The 25,911-nt window shown below is 36.3% G+C and overlaps 1 protein-coding gene across 1 annotated transcript in view; it reads left to right on the top strand.

Moving 5' to 3' along the window:
- Positions 1 to 23,515, top strand: part of C7H2orf73 (chromosome 7 C2orf73 homolog) — a 29,112-nt gene extending 5,597 nt beyond the window's left edge. Inside the window, exons 3-5 of the mRNA XM_057743257.1 lie at positions 6,233 to 6,386; positions 22,142 to 22,257; positions 23,102 to 23,515. Coding sequence (XP_057599240.1) covers positions 6,233 to 6,386; positions 22,142 to 22,257; positions 23,102 to 23,470 — 639 coding nt within the window. The 3' untranslated portion in view covers positions 23,471 to 23,515. The remainder of the gene's footprint in view (positions 1 to 6,232; positions 6,387 to 22,141; positions 22,258 to 23,101) is intronic.
- The last annotated feature ends 2,396 nt before the right edge of the window (positions 23,516 to 25,911 follow it).

The raw sequence follows: 25,911 nt of genomic DNA, 5'->3' as shown, positions 1-25,911 counted from the left end.
TTAAAAGATATTGATAGACCATGCCTCTGGGTGAAATAAATGTGGTACAGAAATCCAGGTTAGTGAAGTCCTCATAATTCTTGCAAAAGTTAATGAATGATTCTCTGGAGCTCTAGTTCAAGGCTGAGTTTAAACCAAACTGTTAACTGAATCCATCCTTACCTTGGAGACAATAGGAAAAAGAAGCTGGTTTGAGAAGAGAAATATGAAACATAAAAAAAAATTTAAATTTATCTAATTTTCTCTTGTTCCTACTTTGTAGGTGTCTTGAAAAAAATAAATGTACTGCTGCTATCAACAGTACAAAAAAATAAATAGGAGCAGCTATCAACAAGACTGGGTGATACCAGCAGTAGAATCTTTGTTTATTAGTGCTAAAAGCTCCGTGCGTCAAAGACCTTAAACAGGTGGTGAAAGTAAGTCTGAAATGAAGTAAGAGGGTAGGTAAGAGAGGTTCACAGTGGATGAACAAGGAGTTACAACGATCAAAGATGCATCGCAGAGCTAAGTGTGCTTTGGGCTTGGAGTCAAAGGAATGGTCATGTTTAAACAAAATCAAACCACCTCCAACAACAACAACCAAAAACCCTTAAATGTACTCATTTCCAAGTACCCAAGGAGTAATAAAGAATACTCATTTCACGTATTTGTAAACTTTGTTCTTCTATTTAAGATGACAGTTTTCTTTTTAAAGGTTAGCTTGGTTTAAAAAAATTAAGTGGTTTATAGCAATACTGGCTTTAAAATAAGAGTAAAGAAAATAAAGTTGCCTAAATATTTACATCGACATATATCTGTTGTCTTATGTATTTTGCTAAGATAATATCTGTAGAATACCAGATTGGTTGATTTTATTTATTTATAAGATATTTACATGAAATAATCAATTATACCATTCTACATAGGGACATTAAATTGGTGGTGCTAGAAAAAGTAAAAAGGAGCCTTAGCTCAATTATTTCCAATGAAAACTAATTTGGTTGTCTTGTATTTTTAAATATTGGTAAATATTGATATTTCAAAAAATCATACTAGGTCAGTATTTTCCAAAATGTATTTTTTGGAGCACCAGCCCTTGCCTATGTGCTCAGTAAAGTTCCAAAGTCAAATATGTTTTGGAAAATCTGTATTTTTATTCACCCTTCTCAGAGCTTTACAGTTCACATTAGTGGATAAAGGTTCTTGAGAAATCCTGTGGTAAAGTTGTTTAACTTGCTTATCTCAGTATTTGTCAAATTTATTTAACTATGTAAACCTCTTTTATATAACACCTATTAATATGCTGCAGAACGAGTGTTCCACAGAACACAACTGAGGGGACATTATGAATTGCTTTAAAAGATGTATTTTTCAGCATTCTTTTTGGTCCACAACAAAATAGAGAGGAATGTAGATACAGTGTAACTTTAGTGTTTGCTATAACACAACAAATTTTTTAAAGCCACTCAGCTCTACTAAAAGAAATATGATTATCTATGTGTAAGGTGTTATCAAAAGTCCACATTTCCTTAGGAATCCATAAAGTATAATTTTATGTTCCACAGATCACCACCACCACCACCACCACCAGCCATCTTGGCCAGGCTGCTATAGAGCTTGGCATACCACCTCTTACATTCTCTCCACTGGTTTCTCCAGGATACCCCCACTTGCTTTCATTACATTTCCCCTAGGATTCTCCCTTAGTTTCCCATAGAATGGAAGTAAGTAATGTTTACTAATGCATTTCTGAAGGCATAGGGCTGATAGGAGTATAGCATAGAGAGTGCCCCACGGTGGTTTCCAAATGTGGCTAAGGGGCCCACAGCACAATGGCTCTTAGGCCTTCCAGTAGCCAGGGTTATACAGAGCTTTGTCATCAGGCACCTCCCTACCATGGAGCCCCAGTGACAGTCATCCTGGGGCAGGAAAAGAGACAGGCTTTGGGCTGGAAGGGAGGACTTCATCCTCTCTCTGGGTCCGAAGTTTGGGGAACAACTCTCTCTTTAGGCCAAACCCCCTCTACAATCTGCAAGATGTGGTCTGACCCCCAAAACCTAGAGAAAGCAGTCACATAGAGGACCTTTCACATTTTGGCTTATTAAATCATAAATAACTCCACATCAACCCCTCACAATCCAATGTAAGTGATGGTACACAGAGCGATAAACTTTTATTCTTAGTCTTTCCCTTTGGTGAGAGGTGAAGGGAAAAAATAAGCCTCTGCCTTTATTTATTTATTTTTTATTGGAATATAATTGCTTTACACTCTTGTACCAGTTTTTGAGGTACACCAAAGTCAATCAGCTGTATTTATACACATATCCCCATATTCCCTCCCTCCCTCGACTCCCCTCCACCCTCCCCGTCCCAGTCCTCTAAGGCATCATCCATCCTCGAGTTGAACTCCCTTTGTTATACAGCAACTTCCCACTGGCTATCTATTTTACAGTTGGTAGTATATATATGTCTATGCTACTCTCTCACTTCGTCTCAGCTTCCCCTTCACCCCCCGCCCCCCCCAAACCTCAAGTTCTCCAGTCCATTATCTGCATCTGCGTCCTTGTTCTTGTCTTGTCAGAGTTCATCAGTACCATTTTTAGATTCCATATATATGAGTTAGCATACAATATTTGTCTTTCTCTTTCTGACTTACTTCACTCTGTATGACAGACTCTAGGTCTATCCACCTCATTACATATAGCTCCATCTCATTCCTTTTTATAGCTGAGTAATATTCCATTGTATATATATGCTACATCTTCTTTATCCATTCATTTGTTGATGGGCATTTAGGTTGCTTCCATGTCCTGGCTATTGTAAATAGTGCTGCAATAAACATTATGGCACATGTTTCTTTTGGGATTATGGTTTTCTCTGGGTATATGCCCAGGAGTGGGATTACTGGATCATATGGTAGTTCTATGTGTAGTTTTTTAAGGAACCTCCAAACTGTTTTTCCATAGTGGCTGTACCAACTTACATTCCCACCAACGATGCAGGAGAGTTTCCTTTTCTCCACACCGTCTCCAACATTTGTTGTTTCTAGATTTTGTGATGATGGCCATTCTGATTGGTGTGAGGTGATACCTCATTGTGGCTTTGATTTGCATTTCTCTGATGATTAGTGATGTTGAGCATCTTTTCATGTGTGTGTTGGCCATCTGTATGTCTTCTTTGGAGAAATGTCTATTTAGGTCTTCTGCCCATTTGTGGATTGGGTTATTTGCTTTTTTGGTATTCAGCTGCATGAGCTGCTTGTATATTTTGGAGGTTAATCCTTTGTCCGTTGTTTCGTTGGCAACTATTTTTTCCCATTCTGGGGGTTGCCCTCTCGTCTTGTTTATGGTTTCTTTTGCTGTGCAAAAGCTTTTAAGTTTCATGAGGTCCCATTTGTTTATTCTTGATTTTATTTCCATGATTCTAGGAGGTGGGTCAAAAAGGATCTTGCTTTGATGGATGTCATAGAGTGTTCTGCCTCTGTTTTCCTCTAGGAGTTTTAGAGTGTCTGGCCTTACATGTAGGTCTTTAATCCATTTGAGTTTATTTTTGTGGATGGTGTTAGGAAGTGTTCTAATTTCATTCTTTTACATGTAGCTGTCCAATGTTCCCAGCACCACTTACTGAAGATAAGCCTCTGCCTTTACCTTTAATGTTATAATCTCTGAGCAAATGCTTGGACCAAAAAGGCATGCACATGTGCGTGGGTGCATGCACATTCTCACCCTTCCAGGAAGGAACCAGGCTTTTCAGGCACAGGGCAGACTGTCCAGAAATAGAAAAGATTAAAACAACAGTTTCTGGACTGTAGGATTTCATTCTCCTGAAATGAAGTTTCATCCAATTGACAACACTAATCAGAACACTCACCAACTGTAAGGGGCTTAAAGTCATCAATCACACTTCAGGAAAAATGGCTCATTATTTCCTTTACACGTATTTGTGAAACCAAAGAGACCGTTTTGGTAAAATTCTAAATTCAAGTCTTCTTGAAAGGTGAATCATCTCTGTTTTAAGGGTAGCTTTGGTACTACACTCTTGTTTAAGAAAAAAAACTGAAGTCTGCCAGACAGAGCGGTTCACTTATTCCAGAGTCACTTCTCCAGTAACTTAGATGTTAGCAAAATAAGTTTCTGATCAACAAAAGAAGATATAAAGAGTATACCTTAAAACCTTACCGTAGAGGATCTTTCTCAGGATATTTACTTAGAGCCTCTTCGTTTTTATTTTTGAAATAATATAAATAAATTTGTGCTTATCTGGCTCTACCTTCCACAGCAGATTTGCTATAGCAATGTAGCACAGACACTAGAGGCATGCACAGATAGATGGGGGACAGAATTGGCACAGCTCTGCTACCTGTGAATGATGTACCTTGGGGAAGGTTTCTCATCTGTATAGCGGGTGTACCCATCTCATAGAATTGTGGTGAGGATACGTGAGAAAAGGCCTAGACCTTGGGGCATGATAAGTACCATCGTAATCACAGAGTAGAGAAGAGCTCCAAGAAGCAGGCACTCTGACAACAGTAAGACGTGACTATTTTGAGCCGGAGAGTGAGAAGACACCATCTGTGTAGTGATCTGTTCTAGAAATCCTAGGATCTACATCAAACAGTCTTTTTTGCAATTCAACTTCCAGTCCATTCTGAAAAATGAGGCTTTAGCCAATCTTTGCTACTCTCCAAAATTTGCCAGTTCCTACATTTCTTTGATTTCTGCAAACTTATTCATTTTTACCCCTGGTTACAGGTTGCTGTTGGCCTAGAAACTGGCCCTCATTTCCAGTTGCAAATTGAGGTCTAACTCTGTCTTCCACTGTTCAGGGCTTGGTGCCCTCTTTGGTCCATGTCCATCCCATCTTTTTCAGTTTGAAGACAGTTTCCCTTAATGAAGAACCTAAAGTTGAATGGTTCTGACTTTCAGCTCCAAACAGGGTACTCATCTCCAAATTCTAAGACTTTTCTTGATTTCTTGCTACCACAGAATTTTTTTCCCCAGAATACCCTATTTTTCCTTCCTTTGGTATATTTCATTAATTTCTTCTATCTAAGCTTCTTGACAATCTGCTGACAAGTTGACTCCATTAAAGTATTTTTTCTTTGAATCTGATATTGTGCACCTTTTTTATACATACCTATCTCTTTGGAAACTAAGCTCATTTGAAAGCTAACTCCCTATGTAGCCACACAGGTTTCTTTAGATACCTCCTTCTTCTTTATCAGTGTAGCTTCAATTGCATTTTTAGAATTTAACTTATTAGAATTTCATATTTATCCCCCTTAAATCATATTTTAAAGTCTCTGACTGTGCAATCATAGTTGATTCTTTAAAAGGCTTCCCTCTTCCCTTAAAGCCCCAAGTAGGTATTTGAATATACGCAAGATTACTTTCATTCACTAATATCCAAGAACTCTGAGGTGTCACAATTCCCTTTTCCCAAGATTCTCTTCTACCTGATCAACCAGATTAAACAAATTTTCTTAGTCAGTACTAAGTTGAGTAACAATTCACCTCACTGCTTTCTCACCTTCTAAGAGATCTTCATTTCCTTCATACTCAGGTCAAGTTTTATTGTCAAAAATTCAGTAACATTGGAGATATTTCTGCTTAGAACAAAGTCTTTCAAACCGAGTCATTAGTGAGTTATAAATCAATGTGGACTGCAACTAGCATTATGAAATGAAATAGAAAACTAATATAATATAATAGAAAAATAGCCAAGTGCACTGCATGTAGTGAGAATAAGTATTGTTTTGTGTATATGTATGCAGTGGGTGCTGTTGTGTGACCTAAAATTTATTTCCTGGTGCGGATCATGGACTAAAAACTTCGAAAACCACCATCCTAGGTGATAATAAATTATTTATATTGCCATAATGAAAAGTATAGAACATAAGTTCTAGATTAAATCATGTCTACTATATACATATGCATACATGTGTACATATATGTAAAAATTGTAGCACAAAACATAGAAACGTAACTCTTTTGATGATTTTTACCACTCCATGTTGATAGAAGGTAGTTTAAGAACTTAGCAGCTATATTTTAGCTACAATTATATGATAATATATTTTTAGGTTCCTCTTAAGAAAGACAGTCTTTGTGAAAATATGTTTATTCCTAGATTTCAGAACTCTATTTTAGTACTAGAAAATCCAATAACTTGTTGAATCAAATTACTGAACAAATAGCACATGAAAATGTCCTACAGTATCCAATTTTGTGTTTCCACTTTTTTTTCCATGAAGGGTGACTGGTGGTCACATAGTAAAGGATTGGAAAATCCCTTTCAACCACCTTATGACACTAAGAGCACCCAGAGGAGTGACTTTAAAACACCAACATGTCCATTGGTTTCTCCAGTCAAATACAGCAAGTTGCAAAAGCCTTCTTATGGAATAGGTAAGGTTAGCAGTTCTCCATTGTCTCAGGTTACTGCTATCAAATTAAGATGTATTAGATGTGCTTGCACCTCCTTGGAAAATTAATCTTCTACAGGAGTTGAAAATATACATGCAGCAAGTGCAGCCCTTGACAAGTTTGTTCCGTATCCCTTCCTCCTGGACAACTTAACTCCAAACATGTTTAATATAACATAATAAAAATTATAATGATCATTGATAACACCAGCCTCCAAGTCAGAAATTTAGTGGCATTCTGCTCATTATTGCCAGCAAACTTTAAAAATTATAACTGTTAAAATAGGAGGCAACAGTATCAGGCAGTATTTCTCAAAGTGCACATTGAGGGACACTAGTTTTTATGATGTGTATAGATACTGCTCAAAAAAAAGAAAAAAGAAATAGGAAAACTGAATTTATAAAGTTGAACAGTTTTTTTCTTTCTGCAGAACTCTTAAAACCCTTATTCTAAGCATAAGCATAATGAATTTCCAAGAAGAGGAATAAAGAATTCTATGTTTCCCCAATATTGACAACTTCACCCTTTTTCAGAAGATCATCTCACATGACTGGTATCTCACAAAACATAATTTAGGAAATACTGCTCTATACACAACTCATACATTTTGAGATCTAAAATTTGTTTTACCTGACAATGTCATTATAATAATCTAAGTCTTTCTTATTTATTCAAGTTGTATCTGTTTCTTAACCCAGTCCTATTCATCTCTACCACGGGAGTAGGGTTTTTAGCAAGGCTTAAAGAAGTGCAGGATCAAGTCCAAACAAAAATGTATTTATTGAACACCCCCTCTGTTCTCACCCCATACAAAAGTTCACAAGATAAACATCAAATTTTCTGAACAGGACAGTAGGCAGTGAAGGATTACTTTTAGAGGTCAACAGTCCCTCAGTTTTAGCCTTCTGGCCTTTGTGATTGGCCAGTCTAGTTAAGAATGCAAAGGACAGCTAGATTGAAGGTCACGACATTAGAAAATGGTCATATTTAACATGATTTCCACCTCAAGGGTGGTAGTTAATAGGGAGGGCCAACTATTAGGTATTCTATAACAATGGCATCTCTTTTAGAAACATAATAAAGTTTCCACTTCTCATTCAAGATGGTAGACTGAACACAAACATCTAAATCTCCTGCTTCCCAAGACCCTATTAAACAATAGCAAAGCAATCAACCCATAAGGACCAATAAAAGTGAAAAGATTTAAGACAGTGATGAAAGAAATCAAAGGCGACACAAACAGATGGAGGGACGTACCATGTTCTTGGATTGGAAGAATCAACATAGTGAAAATGACTGTACTACCCAAAGCAATTTACAGATTCAATGCAATCGCGATCAAATTACCAATGGTATTTTTCACAAAACTAGAGCAAGAAATCTTACGATTTATATGGAAACGCAAAAGACCCCGAATAGCCAAAGCAATCTTGAGAAGGAAAAATGGAGTTGGTGGAATCAGGCTTCCTGACTTCAAACTATACTACAAGGCCATAGTGATCAAGACAGTATGGTACTGGCACAAAAATAGAAAGGAAGACCAATGGAACAGAATAGAGAACTCAGAGGTAAGCCCAAACACATATGGGCACCTTATCTTTGACAAAAGAGGCAAGAATATACAATGGAAAAAAGACAGCCTCTTCAATAAGTGGTGCTGGGAAAACTGGACAGCTACATGTAAAAGAATGAAATTAGAACACTTCCTAACACCATCCACAAAAATAAACTCAAATGGATTAAAGACCTACATGTAAGGCCAGACACTCTAAAACTTCTAGAGGAAAACAGAGGCAGAACACTCTATGACATCCATCAAAGCAAGATCCTTTTTGACCCACCTCCTAGAATCATGGACATAAAATCAAGAATAAACAAATGGGACCTCATGAAACTTAAAAGCTTTTGCACAGCAAAAGAAACCATAAACAAGACGAGAGGGCAACCCCCAGAATGGGAAAAAATAGTTGCCAACGAAACAACGGACAAAGGATTAACCTCCAAAATATACAAGCAGCTCATGCAGCTGAATACCAAAAAAGCAAATAACCCAATCCACAAATGAGCAGAAGACCTAAATAGACATTTCTCCAAAGAAGACATACAGATGGCCAACACACACATGAAAAGATGCTCAACATCACTAATCATCAGAGAAATGCAAATCAAAGCCACAATGAGGTATCACCTCACACCAATCAGAATGGCCATCATCACAAAATCTAGAAACAACAAATGTTGGAGACGGTGTGGAGAAAAGGAAACTCTCCTGCATCGTTGGTGGGAATGTAAGTTGGTACAGCCACTATGGAAAAACAGTTTGGAGGTTCCTTAAAAAACTACAAATAGAACTACCATATGATCCAGTAATCCCACTCCTGGGCATATACCCAGAGAAAACCATAATCCCAAAAGAAACATGTGCCATAATGTTTATTGCAGCACTATTTACAATAGCCAGGACATGGAAGCAACCTAAATGCCCATCAACAAATGAATGGATAAAGAAGATGTAGCATATATATACAATGGAATATTACTCAGCTATAAAAAGGAATGAGATGGAGCTATATGTAATGAGGTGGATAGACCTAGAGTCTGTCATACAGAGTGAAGTAAGTCAGAAAGAGAAAGACAAATATTGTATGCTAACTCATATATATGGAATCTAAAAATGGTACTGATGAACTCAGTGACAAGAATAAGGATGCAGATGCAGAGAATGGACTGGAGAACTTGAGGTTTGGTGGGGCAGGGGGTGAAGGGGAAGCTGGAACGAAGTGAGAGAGTAGCATAGACATATATATACTACCAACTGTAAAATAGATAGCCAGTGGGAAGTTATTGTATAACAAAGGGAGTTCAACTCGAGGATGGATGATGCCTTAGAGGACTGGGATGGAGAGGGTGGGGGGGAGTTGAGGGAGGGAAGGAATATGGGGATATGTGTATAAATACAGCTGATTGACCTTGGTGTACCTCAAAAACTGGTACAAGAGTGTAAAGCAATTATATTCCAATAAAAAAAAAGTGAAAAGAATGGAAGGAAGAGCTTTCTGGAATGCGAGAAAGAATGGAAGACTATTGATGGATAAAAGGGAGCGAAGAAGCAATAGCCTAGAATATATAGAAGGAGATGGAGCAAAGAAGAGCCAACCTGCCTGAAAAAACAAACAAACAAAAGGATCTGAAGGCTCAGTCAGCAGACAAAGCATAACAGAAAGGGGGGAGGGGAGAATCAGAGTTACTTGAAAGTCTTTCTCTTAAATAACTGCTGCAGTCATGAGCACTCTACCCTCTCCCAACATTAAGACTGCTAGAGCCCAATGTCTCAGCTAGATGTCAACTACCACACTAGTCACCTTTAGTATTTCAAACTGGTCTCCTATCCTATTCTCAATTTATGAATGGACAACCAAAGATTAGAATTATGCCAAACTATGTATTTTTTTAGTTTTGGAGGATAAAGTCAAGGAAATATCACAAAGCATAGAACAACAACAACAACAAAAACCTTAGAAAATGTGAGAGAATAAAAGCAAAATGGAGACTCAATCTTGCAGGTCCAACTTTTTTGGAGCTCCAGAAGAGAGTAAAAATGAAGACAAGATAATTATCCACACATAACATTTATTAAGCATATCTATTTGCCAGGTACTTTACGGAACTTTCTAAGTATTTACTCATTGAGTTCTCACACCAATGCTGTGAAATATAGTAATAGTATTAATGCTCTCATTTTTCAAGTAAGAAAGCAAGCACAGAATTTAAATAATTTAGCCAAGGCTACACAGCAAATAATTGGTGTTTAAACTCAGTCTGACTCTAGAACCTGTAAAAATAACCAGTATTCTACACAGCCTCTAGAATAGTAATAAGAAGAAAATTTCCCAACATAAAAGAGAGCCATTGAAAGGGTCCACTGAGTGCTTCGAGGTATGAAGGGGAAAAAAGATACACATCTCAACATCATTATGAAATTGCAAAACAACGATTATAAAGATAAGATTCTAAAGGTTTCCACTGAAAGAAAACTAAGTCACCACCTAAGGAATAAGAATATGGAATCAAGCAACACTGATGGAAGAGCACAATGGAGTTAATGTCTTCAAAGTTCTCAGGGGAAATCATTTTTAACCTAGAAAAGAGGTTAAAACCTTTTTGGCCCTTAAGTGAACAAAATCCATGTAATTATATTGTGAATGCCATTTAGTAGTTTTCAAATTTTAGCATCATTCTATGGACACAATATGGAAAATCTAAATATAGTTACAGAGCAGAATTATGTTATCAGCCTTAACAAGAAAAATAAATATACAGTTGACAGAAAATGGGAGGTAGAAGAGGAGAAGCGTACTAATATCACTATTTAACATATGAATCCTCAAGAGATACTACTCAGGACTTCCTAGATGGTACAGTGGTTAAGAATCTGCCTGCCAATGCAGGGGACACGGGTTCGAGCCCTGCTCTGGGAAAATTCCACATGCCACGGAGCAACTAAGCCCATGCACCACAACTATTGAGCCTGTGCTCTAGAGCCCGTGAGCCACAACTATTGAGCCCGTGTGCCACAACTATTGAAGCCTACATGCCTAGAGCCCGTGCTCCACAACTACAGAAGCCACTACAATGAGAAGCCTGTGCACCACAATGAAGAGTAGCCCCCGCTCTCAGCAGCTAGAGAAAGCCCGTTGCAGCAATGAAGACCCAACACAGCCAATAAATAAATAAAATTAATTAATTAATTTAAAAAAGTTATTTGTTAAAAAAAAAAAAGAGAGAGAGATACTACCCAAAATAGATGAAACATGGAATAGAAGATTAAGCCTGAGTTCAAAGGAACTAATACGAGTACCAATTTCTCTCTTCAGCTGTGGCTTCTTCCCTGAGCTTCAAGCCTGCATATCCAACCAACAATTTAACATCCCTTCTTGGATAACTAGTCTCCCTTTCAAACTTAACATGGCTAGAATAGAACATTTCATTTCCCCCATTCAAACCTATCCCCCATCTCAATTAATGTCATTTCTATTCCCCCAGATGCCCAAGTTTTGATAACCTAGAAGTCATTCTAAAACTCCCTACCCTCTACATCCAATGCATCTTGACACCTCTATCTCCAAAATATATTCCAAATTATCTTACCAAGGTTGTGCATCCATTACTACCCTGCTTCCTTTCTTTCTCCTCCATAATGTTTTCCACGCCATCATCATAAGGATATTTTAAAAACATAAATGACATCACTCTTCCCCTTTAGAGCCTCTAGTTAGTTCTCATTGTTTGTAGAATAAATTTCAAATTCTTTGCTGTGGCCTAAGTGGTCCTATTTGACCTGCCAGATCTACCTACTTTGTCTCCTATTGCTCCTGATATCTTGGTGTGGGGACTTAGAGAAATGGACACATAACTCAGACCAAGGAGGCAAAGAATACTCTTTGAAAAGTCATGCTTGTTTCAGAACCAATTTATGCCTTTGTGCTTGTTATTGTATTTCTATAAATTAATTACATATTACAAATTAAAATCTGAGTAAGAAGAAAAGTAGTTGTTTCTATAAAACATTCAAAGTTGAATGCTTTAGAAAGACTTGCTCAAAAGGTTAATCACTAACTTAAAACATGCTAATTAAGTGTGGGTAAAATATAAAAGAAGAGCTAGAGCAAATTTTTTAAATCTTGAAGGATGCTGTACTCATTTTCCTTCAAATGCATCCTTAAGTTTCCATTCTGTGTTAAAGAAACAGAAAATGAAAAGGATGCATTAGGAGTGTGGTTTGTGCAAGAAATACAAAGTGGAATTCCAACCAACAGACACTTCCTCAAAGAAAATGCCTTTGCACTTCTATAAAATTTTGGTGAATCAACTGGTTAAAACAAGGTATCTAAGTATGGTTTACATAATTTTCCTTAACTGACTTTTTTGTTAACTAACCAGTCAGGTCCCAGTACTTTCTCATAAGGAGCAGCTTTTTCTTCCCTAGTTTAATGAGGGATGTGGTGGAAGATGAGACAGAGAGGTTGGCTTTGTTCTAGGATGATCAGGCAGGGCCCGGCCATTTCATAAGGGAACAACCATAATCAGTGCCTGTAAGTCTGTCAGTTTTCCCACAGAGGAATCCTCCAAGTCTCTGCCTGGAGTAGGGGACAGAAAATCTGTGAGTCTCTCAAACAATCTTCGTTTACAGCTTCAACTTGTACCCCTTCCCATGCTCCCTGCCTCAGAAGTGTCTGATGCCTCCAACTCCCGAGCCTCACTGGAATACTGTGGCATGAATTGGCTTGATTTTCACCCCACCTTCTCCTCCACAAGCACTTAGCTTCCAGTTTTATGGGCTCTGCTCAACTCAATTGCCAATTATCCATCTGCTTTCCAGCTTCCAGATTTGTTAATATCTTTGCTCACATTTAGTTCTCTTTTTTCCTTAAGGCTTTAAGCCCTTTTAATTTCTTTACTATCATTGTACTATCTTCTTCCTCTCTAGCTCTCTTTCTCTGTCTCTGTTCTTTATATTAGTATTTCTCATTGCCAAAATCATTATTATATTCCAGGTCCTACCACTATCCCCAGACTCAACATACATTTATTGATCAGTTTAATGATAATTACATATTATTCAACAGATTATTTAGTCATAATGTAATTTAAACTAATATACACACCACAATAAAAAACCTGCAATTTATTCATATTTTGTTTTATTTTTTTAAATTTTTTAAAATTTACTTTTTAGGCCATGCCACGTGGCACACGGGATCTTAGTTCCCCAACCAAGGAACGAACCCACGCCCCCTGCATTGGGAGCGTGGCGTCTTAACCACTGGACCACCAGGAAAGTCCTTATTCATATTTTAGATGGTGTTTGGACACTAGATGAGAACGATTTTTAAAAGAAAATATTTTATGTAACATTTTAAAATATGTGTATAAACTAGTCTGTATATGCCAGATTTTATGTGTGTGTGTGCATACATGCATACAGACAGAAAATGTATATATAAACATGGATTAATAACAAAAGTAATCTCATAGTCATTCTGTTCCATCAGCCCACTTAATTACGCCTGGTTTTTGGCATTTCAGCAATGTCATCTTGTGCTGATAATGAAAGTGCCCTTTATGTCTTGTACCACCACACAATTTCCTGGCTGCCATCCATGGTCAGTTCAACAAATGGCTATGCTCCATCATAGCTGAGCCCCCGTAAGAATAAGTGTTTGCTTTTGGTTTTATATAATAAAACTTTATAAATTGGAAAAGCTGATCTAATTTGTAAGGGAGGTGTTTCATACTTAAGTGAAACTTTGGCAGTTTATCAATATACTTGATATTTTAACATTCTTTCAAATTGCGAATTCAGATACAGGGCTAAAAATATTTTTCTAAAATAGGTTTTAGTTTGTGTTGCTTCTTTTGCATCAAGGTATATAACATAATGATTTCTTGCTATAGTTGTATTCAAGTTTTTCTTTTTCACTGTACTTTGAAAATCTGTACTGTTATTTTTACATTAATCTTTTTATGTAAGATGAAAATAAATGCTACTTAGAAGAATGAGGTTTCTAATAGAAAAATAATACTGATGAATGTTTTTAAGCACATACAAATGAAAAGTTTAAGGAAATTTCTCAAAGTAAAAGCTGCTAAATTCCCATCAATATGAGGAGCAAGTTGTGTGTTTGAATAAATGCTAGTTTTGTTGATAAAATATAGATGGCTAGACACCAACTTGTTTGGTGTATCCTTGTTTGGAAAATTCCTATTTTAATTAGAAGTTTCCAAGAAACAGAGAGTGGATTTCAAACATTCTTCATAGACTTTGCCTTACATTTTGTAAGCCTCATCTAACAAGGCTTCTTTTAAGTAATTATTTTGGGTCCAATTTGAATTCTTAAGTAGAGTAAGCACTAAGAACTTGAATATCTTCTTTGATGTTTTCCCACTTAGATGATCTTCACTACTGTGGGCTTCTTTAAAAATCTCATATATTTGCATAAATGAACATGGTAGTTATGTCTACTTTTAACAGGTATAATGTCTGGGTAAGGAACTTCTTTCTATAATAGTTTAGATTACCTTTCCTGCCCCTTTGTTAGCCCCCATGAAGATATTTTTTAAGTTATTATTTTCAAGATTCTGGGAAGTTCTAGATAACTATGGAAAAGATTCATTTTAATTGATCTTATTGACTTCCTTCTGAAGTCTTTCTGTTTGTTATTTGCATAAGTCACTCCAACATTTAGTTGCTTAAAACAACAATCATTTTATTTGCTCAGATTTCTGCAGTCTGGGCTGGGCTCAGCTGGGCAGTTCTTTGGTAGCTCTTGCTGGTGGGCATTTGAGTGGCTGAATTTAGTTGGCAGGTCGTCTGAGGACTGAACTCAGCTGGGACACTGGAATGATTGGGCCTCTTCTTCTCCATTTGGTCTCTGCATGTAGTTTCTCCAGCAGGGTAGATGGACTTCTTACATGGTAGCTCAGGTCTCCCAAGAATGCAACGTTTTATTAAGTTTTATGCCTGGAACTGGCATAGTATTGCTTCCGCCACATCCTATTTGTTGAAGCTAATCACAAGGCCAGCTCACATTCCCAAGGGGACTGCACAAGGATGTGAATACTGGGAGGCCTGATTCTTTGGGGCCACCAATGTAACACATGACTTCAATGTCTTTAAATAGTTCTTTCCATGAGAGTTTAGGAATGGCCAACTCTTTACCTTTCTTTGTCTGAAAAGGTCTTTAAATTGCCCTCACTCTTTAATGAATGAAAGTACTGCTGGGTATGGAATTCTAGATTCATAGTTAGCTTTTACACTAGGAAGGTATTATTCCATTGTCATCTGAATTCTGTTATTATGTCAAATATGCAAGCAGTCCAGTTGTTAATCCTTTGAAGGTAACTTGTTTCAGTAGAAGATTTTTTATGTTCTAAGGGGGTCTTTGTATACAGAAAGTTATTTAGAGTTATTTTTGGTTAAATTAATATTCTAGCTTAAATATCATAAATTTTAAAATATCTTTCTTTAAGCCTTTAATTTTTAAATATTGTATAATATTAGAATAAGTTTCACTTGTTCTTTGATGTTTAATTAATTCATATTGAACAAATGAACTCCTTAACAATGACTGACTTACAAACATAGTCAAATTCCATTAATATTTTAAACTGTGGTTGTTGATTTAATTGTATTCTGTTTTCCTCTTAACATTTTAAATACCTAATAAGGCAAATGTAGAACTTTGACAGTCAAAACCTTCCCAAACAATTAAAAAATTCTTGTAGGTCTAATAAATTAAACCTATAAATATAGTAAATACAAATATGTCAAACAGTTTAATACTTTTATAAACTTAATCATATTTCCCCAAAATTGTCAACACTAGAAAACTATTAGATCAAATTTTCTTCTGACATATTATATAACAAATTATAGATTTAACTGTATTTGCTTTATCATCTCTACATTTAATCCCAAACCTTCCCAAAATTAAAAGACTTACCAAACATTTATTTTAGAAGAACTGTGTTGGTTGGTAGAATACTGGTTTTGAACATTAGTAAAGTATTTAAGTATTTGTTTTGAAAAAAAAGTTACCTTGTGACCAATCTTTGTTACCCTATGTGAAAAATTATGCAATATATTATTTGTATTAAATCTAGTTTATGGCTAGGTATTTTTCTTATTACAGAGGGCTTTTAAGGATGATAGAGATTTTGCTCTATGCATTTCTCACTAAAACATCAATTTGGTAACTTAAATTCATCATACTTTAAGTTTTCCTTATAGTAGGTGGATGTGAACTGTGTCTTCCAAGGATAGGTTCCTGTGTGGAAAATTGCTGGCATTGGATTTTAAGCAGGTAGGAAGCATAAAAGTTTCTAGTTTGCAACAGCTTCTTATTTGCCCCAACTATTATTGCCATTAAGGGCAGTTGCCTTGTTAAACAATTGCCCTTGATTGTTTTTGACTAATGCCTTTGGGGAAAGTGCTATTCACACTAAGAGAGGTTGGGTCATGCCTATAAAGACAAGCCCTGGGAATGGAGTTTCCAAAGAACTGCCAGTCAGTTTAAATAACAATTCTTTGAGTTTGTGTTTGTGGGAAGTTCCAAACCCAGTGGCTTTTTCCAGTGGCTGCTAAGCTTCTTGATGATTTTCACCATAAATTCAGGGCTGTTAGTTTCCAAGGCTTATGCTGAGGTAGGGAGAGGGGGCGTGAAAACTGGGCCAGTTAAAGCCCTTCTTTTATTACAGAGATTAAGCCATTTTTCCTGAATAAATGCTTCTCAGATTGTTGCAAGCCTCTGGTTAATTTCCAAAGTTCTGAAAAAGTCAATTCTGATTATTTTTGTCAATGTTCTCATCACTTTTATGGAGAATCCAGGTTTTTTGGAGGTTTTTACTCTGCCATTCCCATGGATGTCCTGTCCCTTTTAGTTTTCATGTTACAAATATTTTTTTCCTAACCTACTATCTCTGTTAACTTTGCCCATGGTGGTGTTCATAGAACAGAAATAAATTTTGATATAATCAAGTTTATTAGGTTTTCACCTGTGCTTTGTGCGTCGGGTGCTTATGATGAGTTTTCCTACCCTTAGGTCACAAAAATATTCTCCTACATTTTCTTCTCTTGATTTTATCATTTTACCTTCCATAATTATGTCTTTAATTCTAGAGCCCATCTTTATGTGCAGTATTAAATAGGGAACCTATTCCATTTTTCTCCATGCAGTGAACAAGTTTTCTGGATATTATTTACTAAACAATCTACACTTTCATCATTAACTTGGGAGACCCTCCTTAATTGTATGTTAGGGTTCCCTATATGAATAACGCTATCTCTGAACTCTCTTTTATGTTCCTTAGGTTAATTTTCAGTCCTTGGATCATTTCTAAAATGTTTCAATTATATAGATTTTTAGCTTGTCTTTATATCTAATAGGGAATGTCCTCATTCTTTACTCTTCCTTTTCACAGTTAACTTCTCTATTCATGGACGTTTATTTTTCCATTTCAACTTTGGAATTTATGACATTTCTCAAAATATCCAGCTAGAATTTTGATTGGATTATGTTGATATTATAGGTTAACTTAGGAAAAATTGTCACCTTTACAGTAACATACTATCCCATCCTATCTAAGGGAATGGAAAGTCTATTCAGCTCTATTTTTGTCTTTAAGAGAGTTAAAAAATTTTCTCTATAGAGGTCTTGTGAAGTCTCACTTTCTAGAAACTTTATACTGTGTAGTTTTATTCTGACAGGGACTGTATCTTATTTTTCCTTTTGTTTTCTAGTAGGTTATTTTTATTATAGCAAAATGCTTTTGATTTTTGTACACTTATCTGCTTGCCTTGCTACACACTTACTTATGCTCATTATTTATTGATTCTAGTGGTTTTTCTATTCAGGTAATTATATTACCTACAAATAATGACAGTTTTTTTCTTTTCCCTTGCAATTATTTTACTACTTTTTTCATTTTTTATAATATTCACCAGAATCTCTATTAATATGTTAAACAGTAGAATTTTAGTTCTGAGTTATTATAGGTATAATATTTATTTTTCTGTTCTTTAGTCATTGTCTTTTTTTTTTAATTTATTTGTTTATTTATTTATTGGCTACATTGGGTCTTCATTGCTGCACACGGGATTTCTCTAGTTGTGGTGAGCGGGGGTTACTTTTCATTGTGGTGTGCAGGCTCCTCATTGCTATGGCTTCTCTTGTTGCAGAGCACGGGCTCTAGGTCCGTGGGCTTCAGTAGTTGCAGCACATGGGCTCAATAGTTGTGGCTCACAGGCTGTAAAGCGCAGGCTCAATAGTTGTGGCGCACAGACTTAGTTGCTCCGCGGCATGTGGGATCTTCCTGGAGCAGGGACCGTTCCCCTGCACTGGCAGGCGGATTCTTAACCACTGCACCACCTAGGAAGCCCTAGTCATTGTCTTTTTAAGGAAACAGAACATTTTGTTTTTTTCTTCCATATACCTTAGGCACCCTCCTTGATTTATTTCTATTCTTGAGTTCTTCCTCTAGAAATCTTTTGAAGTTGTCTGTTTATGGGGAAATATTCTGAGGCCTTCTTTGCTTCTCAATATTTTTTTATTTTAGCTTCTTGGTTAAATGACAGTTTGGTTGGATATAAAAATTCCAGGCTTAAAGTTTTTTCCCTTTAATATTTTAGAAGATATTAATGTTATCATGTGTCCAATGTTGTCAAATTTGATATAAATCTGCTTCTTACTCCTTTGTAGGCAATCTACCTCTCTTCTTTGAAAATGTTTATAATTTTCTCTTTGTCTCAGTGACCTTAAATTCCTCTATAACGTGTCTTAGATATGAGTTTTTTCTTATCTACCATGCAGGATTGGGAGGAGAGTGAGCCAAGTGAGAGGTCTAGGATGGCACTAACTCCCAGGATCATGCAAGTGCCTCCTTACATTCTGCATCCCATGGGCCTCACTTGCCTCATCTTACTTCTGCCTCTGCCACCTGTTTGGTAATCTGTGAGCCCCTTCAATCTGAGGTCTTTGGACTTTCTTTAATTCTTAAATATTTATCATCCGTATTTCTTTAAATATTTCCTTTTCTTTATTTCTTCTTCTAGGTTTTCTGAATTCTAGTGTTGGTATTTTCTACCATCAATGTCTCTCAGCTTTTCTATTTTTATTTCTTTATCCTTTCTGGATGCCTTCTGGCAGAGCGTCTCAGTCTGATTTTCTAGTTCATAAATCTTATTTTTATATCATCATTTCTCCTTCAACTATTATATTTTTTCATTTCTAATATTTTACATGATTCTTTTTTATGGCCTCATTCTTGTTTTATATTAATAATACCTTCTGTACCTTTGAGGATATTTGTTATGCTTATTTTATTCTTGGTACGTAGGTTCTAATAATTCTGCTTCACACAGTATATGTTTTAAATTTTATTATCTTTCTTTTACAGTGTCTCTCTAGTTTATCTTAGGTCATATTCCCCAAGGGGAATTATCAGCCCTGTGTGGGCAAAGGCTAAAGACTGGGGTCTGGCTTGTGTGCCTCTCAATTAATTTAAGGAAAGAAGATGAAAGTCAGGCTGGAGAGGGTCAGGCCCGACAAAATCAGCTTTGACCATCTCCATTTGTTGTCCTTATTAGAGACCAATCCTCTACTCAGGGCTCCACTCCTTTCCCCTTTAAACTCCTAAAAAGAGGCATCACTGAGAGAAGTCAATCTTTTGATGTTTTTAATTCAGGAGCACTGACAGTTGCTAGGGGAATGCTGGAGGAGGAAATGCCCAAGGGGGCTGCATGCATCCATTTTCATCAGCTCCTTACCCTAGAGGGATTTCTGTGCTCTTCCGATGTTACTAAATTGAGAAAAGATGGCTAGACTGTTGCTGCCAGTTTCTGCTACCCTGAGGCAAACAATGATCTTCAGAAGGCAGTGTGGGGGAAAGTTAAGAGCAGATTTTAAAAGCTCTCCCAACCTGTTCTCTACTGGCTACATCTGATCTCCCTATCCTCCAGCCCAATCTGCCACCAACACTTCATACCAGCTTACTAAACCCATTGGTTTTCTCGCAGCATTTTGATAGTTCATCAGATTCATGCTTCTCCTCTGCCATGGTTTCCCTTTTGTCAGGATACAAAACCGTTTTCCCCTTGCCTAACTTGGAGAAGTCTCTTTCTAATTCGACCCAGCATTCTAGAGACTTTGTAAAAGTTGTGTTTAATCTTCACAGCTCTGAAAGCAAATTATCCCCATTTTAGAGAGGAAGAAACTGAATCTCAGTGAAGTTAAGTGATTTGTCCAAAGTGACACAGCTAGGAAATGCAGTAGAGCTGGAATTGGAAGCATGTTTACCTTTTCCCAAAGCCCATGCTTTGGATACTGCATTAACCCCACCTGATTAATGCCTAAATTTAGAGCTGCTTCATTTTATTCAAAGAGTTAGACTGTTTCTGGAAACATTAACATTCTGTGAGCTGGACCATGGCATTCACCCCCAAAACTGATAGTCTTTTCCTATTTGGTAGGAAAATACAAATTATGGTTAGGATTTTCTCAGTGTAGTAGTTGTCCACACATTTTTGTTAAATTTTTGGCCCCTGCTGTCTTTTGTGTGCTAGCAAATCCTAAAAGAAAGGTAATGATTAAGGAGCAGATGAGTTTTGAGTATCTGATCTCTATTAGAAATCAAGGAAATGTTATCAATTAGCATTTTCCCCTGCTGGTTGGAAAAGACTGCCATCTCACATCATGTAATATATAAATATTTGAATAATTATCATTCCTGCTAGTAAAATTAATTTATATCAATGTCTGACTATTGAATTGAATTCATGAATGATTAATAAATGTGAATTTACTAACATTTTTCCTTCTTATATATTGTCCTTAATTTTAAAGGCATGGTTTTTAAAAATTAATTCTATTTTTTAATAGTTAATAAGTGCACATGGTACAAAATTCAAATGGTACAATAGGGTAAAGAGCGAAAGTGAATCCACCTTTCTCTACCTCTGTCCTCCAGTCAACTATTTCTCTCCCCCTGCAACAACCACTGTTATCAGTTTCTTGTTAGCATTGCATAGATAGGGTAAGTGTACATATTATCTTATGTATATATTTTCTATAAAAGGGAGAAATTTTTAATTTTTTCCTTGACAGAATCTTACGTCACTAAACTGGGTGTTACTCTGACTCCTTACATAACGTTGTGTGCTAAAAGCAAAAGTAAAGTGAGTTTTAAAAATTATTAAAAATTTTGAACAGAGAAATCAATATAATGGACCCCTATATAGCTATTACACAGATTGAAAGATTATTTAAAAGTGATGTTTAGAGAGTTTAATACTCTTACAAATTTTCAGAGCCTCTGTCTATAGGAAATGAGAAGAATTATGTGTTCAACTCAAAGTGCAGCAGCCCTGGCACCTTCTGGTTCATCTGTCAGTGCTAGCTGGGAGCAACTTACACATCAATTTCTCAAAGCCTTTCCAGTAGTAAAAATAAGTTAACAAATAAATTGTACTTATGCTTTTCCTAACACTTTGGTTGGTATATGTACAAGAAGCAGATTTAACTATAGATTTTTACAAGCCATTATTGCATCAATATTAGTTTTTAAAATTACTAGCAATTCCACATGTGGGGCTAATTTGGTTGTTTTCATTTGGTTCTTTTCATGGAGAAAGAATGATGGATCTATTATAGTTTTATTTATTTATAAAAATTTTTGATTTATTTATATATATTTTTTGGCTGCGTTGGGTCTTCATTGCTGCACATGGGCTTTCTCTAGTTGTGGTGAGTGGGGGGCTACTCTTTGTTGTGGTGTGCAGTCTTCTCATTGCAGTGGCTTCTCTTCTTGTGGAGCACAGGCTCTAGAGCACATGGGCTTCAACAGTTGTGGTACATGGGCTCAGTACTTGTGGCTCGCGGGCTCTAGAGCACAGGCCCAGTAGCTGTGGCACATGGGCTTAGTTGCTCTGGGGCATGTGGGATCTTCCCAGCCCAGGGCTCAAACCCATGTGCCCTGCATTGGCAGACAGATTCTTAATCACTGCACCACCAGGGAAGCCCCTATAGTATTACTCAGATGTGTTTAGGTAACCTTGCATTCTTAAAAGAATTTAGTTTCATTAGCATTTTTGATAAAGCAAAAATATTATAAATACTGATTACTTTTCCATATACAAATCTAACTTTTATCCTGACTTCACAAAATCTCTTTTTTCCCCTTAGTTCCACTTGCCTCTCCTGATGCTTCAGCAGAACTTCAAAAGAATTTTATAGAGCGCATCTCTTTTATACATCAATATGATGCCAGGAAAACACCCAATGAGCCTATCCGGGGAAAGGTAAGACAGTATTTAAAATCAATTATTTTAATACTTTATGATGGGATAGATTTATGGTAGAACTCTAAGCCTTTTCAAATCATAATCATCTTTCTCAAAGTTGATTTAAACACATAAAAATGGTATTAGGAGGATAAAATCTTAACCACATTTCATAGTCAAAACTAAAGAATGATGTCATAGTTTTGGATCACAGTCTGTGGAATTTGGTTCAGATTATTAAAACCATTCACTTAAGGTAATATCAAAGCAATCTGATAAATTTTTTGATATGTTTATGTATGTGTGGGCAGCGGGATGCATGTAAGGTTTATAAATTCAAACAGTAATGTAATAGTCAATTGCTGGATTTTTTCCCAACTACAGATGTTTGCTTTCATATTTCACCATAGCTAATAATACCATTTCACAACAACTATTAGTGGTTGGAACTAATCGACATTTGTGAGGCAATCATAAATCCTTAGGTCTACGAACTGCAGTTTCTATCGTATCCATAGAAACCTGCAGAGCAAGAAATGAAATTTGATATGAATAGTCTCATACCATCCAAATGACAGAAAAATTAAGAATGGGAGATAATGAGATGCTGCTCCTTTGCCTTTCCCTTTATCCTTCCTGTTCATTTTCTGATGCACCTTTGTTCATAATTTGTTTAAATGGTTCATCAGTAATTATTATGCTGTGGTCTTCAGTTTTGGACTAAGGTGACAGCCAGTGAAGAGGCAGAGGAATAAGTGCCTGCTTCAACCAGGACTTGAGCTAATACATGAACTGAGGTCCCAGCTGCATCTTCCGGCAACTTATGTGCCCTGGTTAACATCAACTTTGTTTTCCTTTCCAGCGACATGGAGTTTTTGTGCAGAGAGAGATAAAACCAGGGAGTAGGCCAACAATTTCTAAGAGAACAGAGGTATTACTGAATGCTCCAGGGTCATGCTCATCAGAACAGTCCAAAAAAACAGAGAAAGGAAACTCAGCGGAAAGCAAAATGATCTCACCCGGTCTCTGCCAACGAAATTCCCAGGAGTTGTTAGAGACTAAAACTCACTTATCAGAAACAGACATCAGAGAGGCTGCCAATGCCTGCCCCAGAAGTCCTGAGAGAAGGGAGAAGATTGCAGACATCTTTCAAATAACTGCAGTAAATGCTTTTCTCACCAGGTGTGATCCTTTAAGTCCACCAGTAAAAAGTCAGGATAAATCAGGATAAATTACCTTCTTCAGATAAAAACATAATGCTTGGAGTGTAGAGAAATTTCAGAATCGTCATACGCACCCTCATATTTGCTTTTTCTGTTATCAATAACCTCAAAAATTACAATTTATATAAATGGGAAAATGATAAAAAGATAATAAAGTACATCAAAAATTCAAGTGTGGTCTCTAATGAGTGATGGATATGAGACATATTTCTATGTCATAATATTTATAAATATAACAACTTTGTTTTGCACAAAAGTGGATGTAATTAACAACTATTGTAAAACTTTTAGAGGAGAGGCCTTGTTAGATAGTCATTAGTCATTCTAACCAGGGTTAGAATTTTGGCTCCACCACATATAAGCTGTGTGGCCTTGGGTAAATTACTTAACCTCTCTAGAGTTCAGTTTCGTCATCTGTAGAATTAGGATAATAGCAACTTCATAAGGATATTGAGCATGAGATCACTGATCACTGATCAATGTAACCACATCATCACTAGTACTATAATTAAAATTTCAATTTAGGAATGACATTCTCCTATATACTTGAATTTTCCTCCTTATTCTAAAACTTTGAACCCTTCTATATACAATTAAGAGTGTGAAAACTGGACTTCCCTGGTGATCCAGTGGTTAAAACTCTGCACTTCCACTGCAGGGGGCACAGGTTCGATCCCTTGGTTGAGGAAGATTCTGCATGCCACATGGCCAAAAAAAACCCAAAAAGACTGTGAAAACTAAACACATTTCTCCAAGTACAAGACACACACACACACACACACACACTCTTAATTCAAAGGCATGAGTACCTAGGATACAAAAATATTTCATAAATTGATTTCTATTTTACTTAAATTAGCACTAACAAGCTTTGCTTTTTGGCTGAGTTTGGTATAGTTAATTCTACCAGTTACTCTATTTGGTACACTTTGTTGTGCCAAAAATGTATCTATTATAAGCTGTGTTACGCTGCACACAAGTGGCAGTAGGTGAAGTATTACTCTGCTGCCCAAAAGAGTATTTACATGCCCAACGAATTACCACGGGAACATATCAGTTGCGCACTATTATCTAGTACTGGTAAGACCACAGGCGTACCTTTATTCCTCCACTAAAGACGTTTGAATAGACTGCAAACAAATGAATGCCATTATTAAATATTTGTGTACTGGGGACTTCTGCTTCTTACAACATGGCAGATTAAGGCAAATAGTGAACCTCTTTCATTACAAATACCTTGTAATGCTGAATAAAATGAAACAATAAAATTTATAGCCCAGCTCACAAAACAGAGACAGCCTCACTTCCAAAATGGAGAACTTGCCTGTTTTATGTATCAGTGCGTATCTTGAGGCTCTTTCCTTGTCGACACTTGTAGACTATGCCATTATTTTTTTTAATTGAAGTATAGTTGATGTAAAATGTTGTGTTAATTTCTGGTATACAGCCAAGTGATTCAGTTATACATACATATAGATATTCTTTTTCATATTCTTTTCCTTTATGGTTTACCGTAGCATATTGAATAGCATAGTTCCCTGTGCTATACAGTAGGACCTTGTTTATCTATTTTATATATAATAGTTTGTATCTGCTAATCCCAAACTCCTAATTTATCCCTCCCCCACCCTCTTCCCCTTTGGTAACCATAAGTTTGTTTTCTCTGTCTGTGAGTCTGTTTCCATTTTGTAAATAAGTTTATTTGTGGACTACCTCATTATTTTAACAGTAGCATAGTCTTCTATAGTATAGATATACTATATAATTGGAGCAATAAGAACGCAAGCTTTGGTGTGTGGGGGAAAGGAGTGGAGGTTGTTCCAGATCTGGAGAGAGGTCCTAAAGGCTATAGACTTAAAAAAATTGTAAAAGTATACACTTTTTTTTTTTTAAAGTCTATGGACTTGAATTTTAATTCACATTGGAACAGAGATGGAACCTTGGCCTCCAAAGTAGAGAGATGGAATTGAAATTCACATAAAGCTAGAATTCTGGAATAGCTGGTGTCTCAGTACAAGGCAAACTAGAAGAACTCCATTCATTTAACTCTATTTTTATGAGATTTAGTAATAGAGGTGTATGATCAGTCTGCCATCTTGAATCAGTTTTTAATTTTCTTTCTTTTAAGTAAATCATTTGTAAACTTAGTACTTTAACCATGAGTAAATCACAGATACTCTGCAACAAACTTCACAGTTGACTGATAATCACTGAGCACTCACAGAGTCCTTCTGTTTTAGACAGTATGTTTTATTGAAAGATGGAGGGTTTGGAGCCAGTTAGTGGAATACTACCATAGGCTAGGTTTATAGTTCTCAACATTTTCAAACATGAGGACATCTTTTCTGCGTTATATAAAAAGTTTATGTTTCCTCACAAAATAGTAATTGAACTTTCAGTATCCAATGTTTGAGAAAACACATAAAACAAAATACAATGATGACTTCCA

This window comes from Hippopotamus amphibius, chromosome 7 (assembly GCF_030028045.1).
Source record: "Hippopotamus amphibius kiboko isolate mHipAmp2 chromosome 7, mHipAmp2.hap2, whole genome shotgun sequence".
In the NCBI taxonomy this organism is placed as follows: domain Eukaryota; kingdom Metazoa; phylum Chordata; class Mammalia; order Artiodactyla; family Hippopotamidae; genus Hippopotamus; species Hippopotamus amphibius.
Note: the sequence above shows the minus strand (reverse complement) of the source record. Positions and strands in the feature narration are given on the sequence as shown.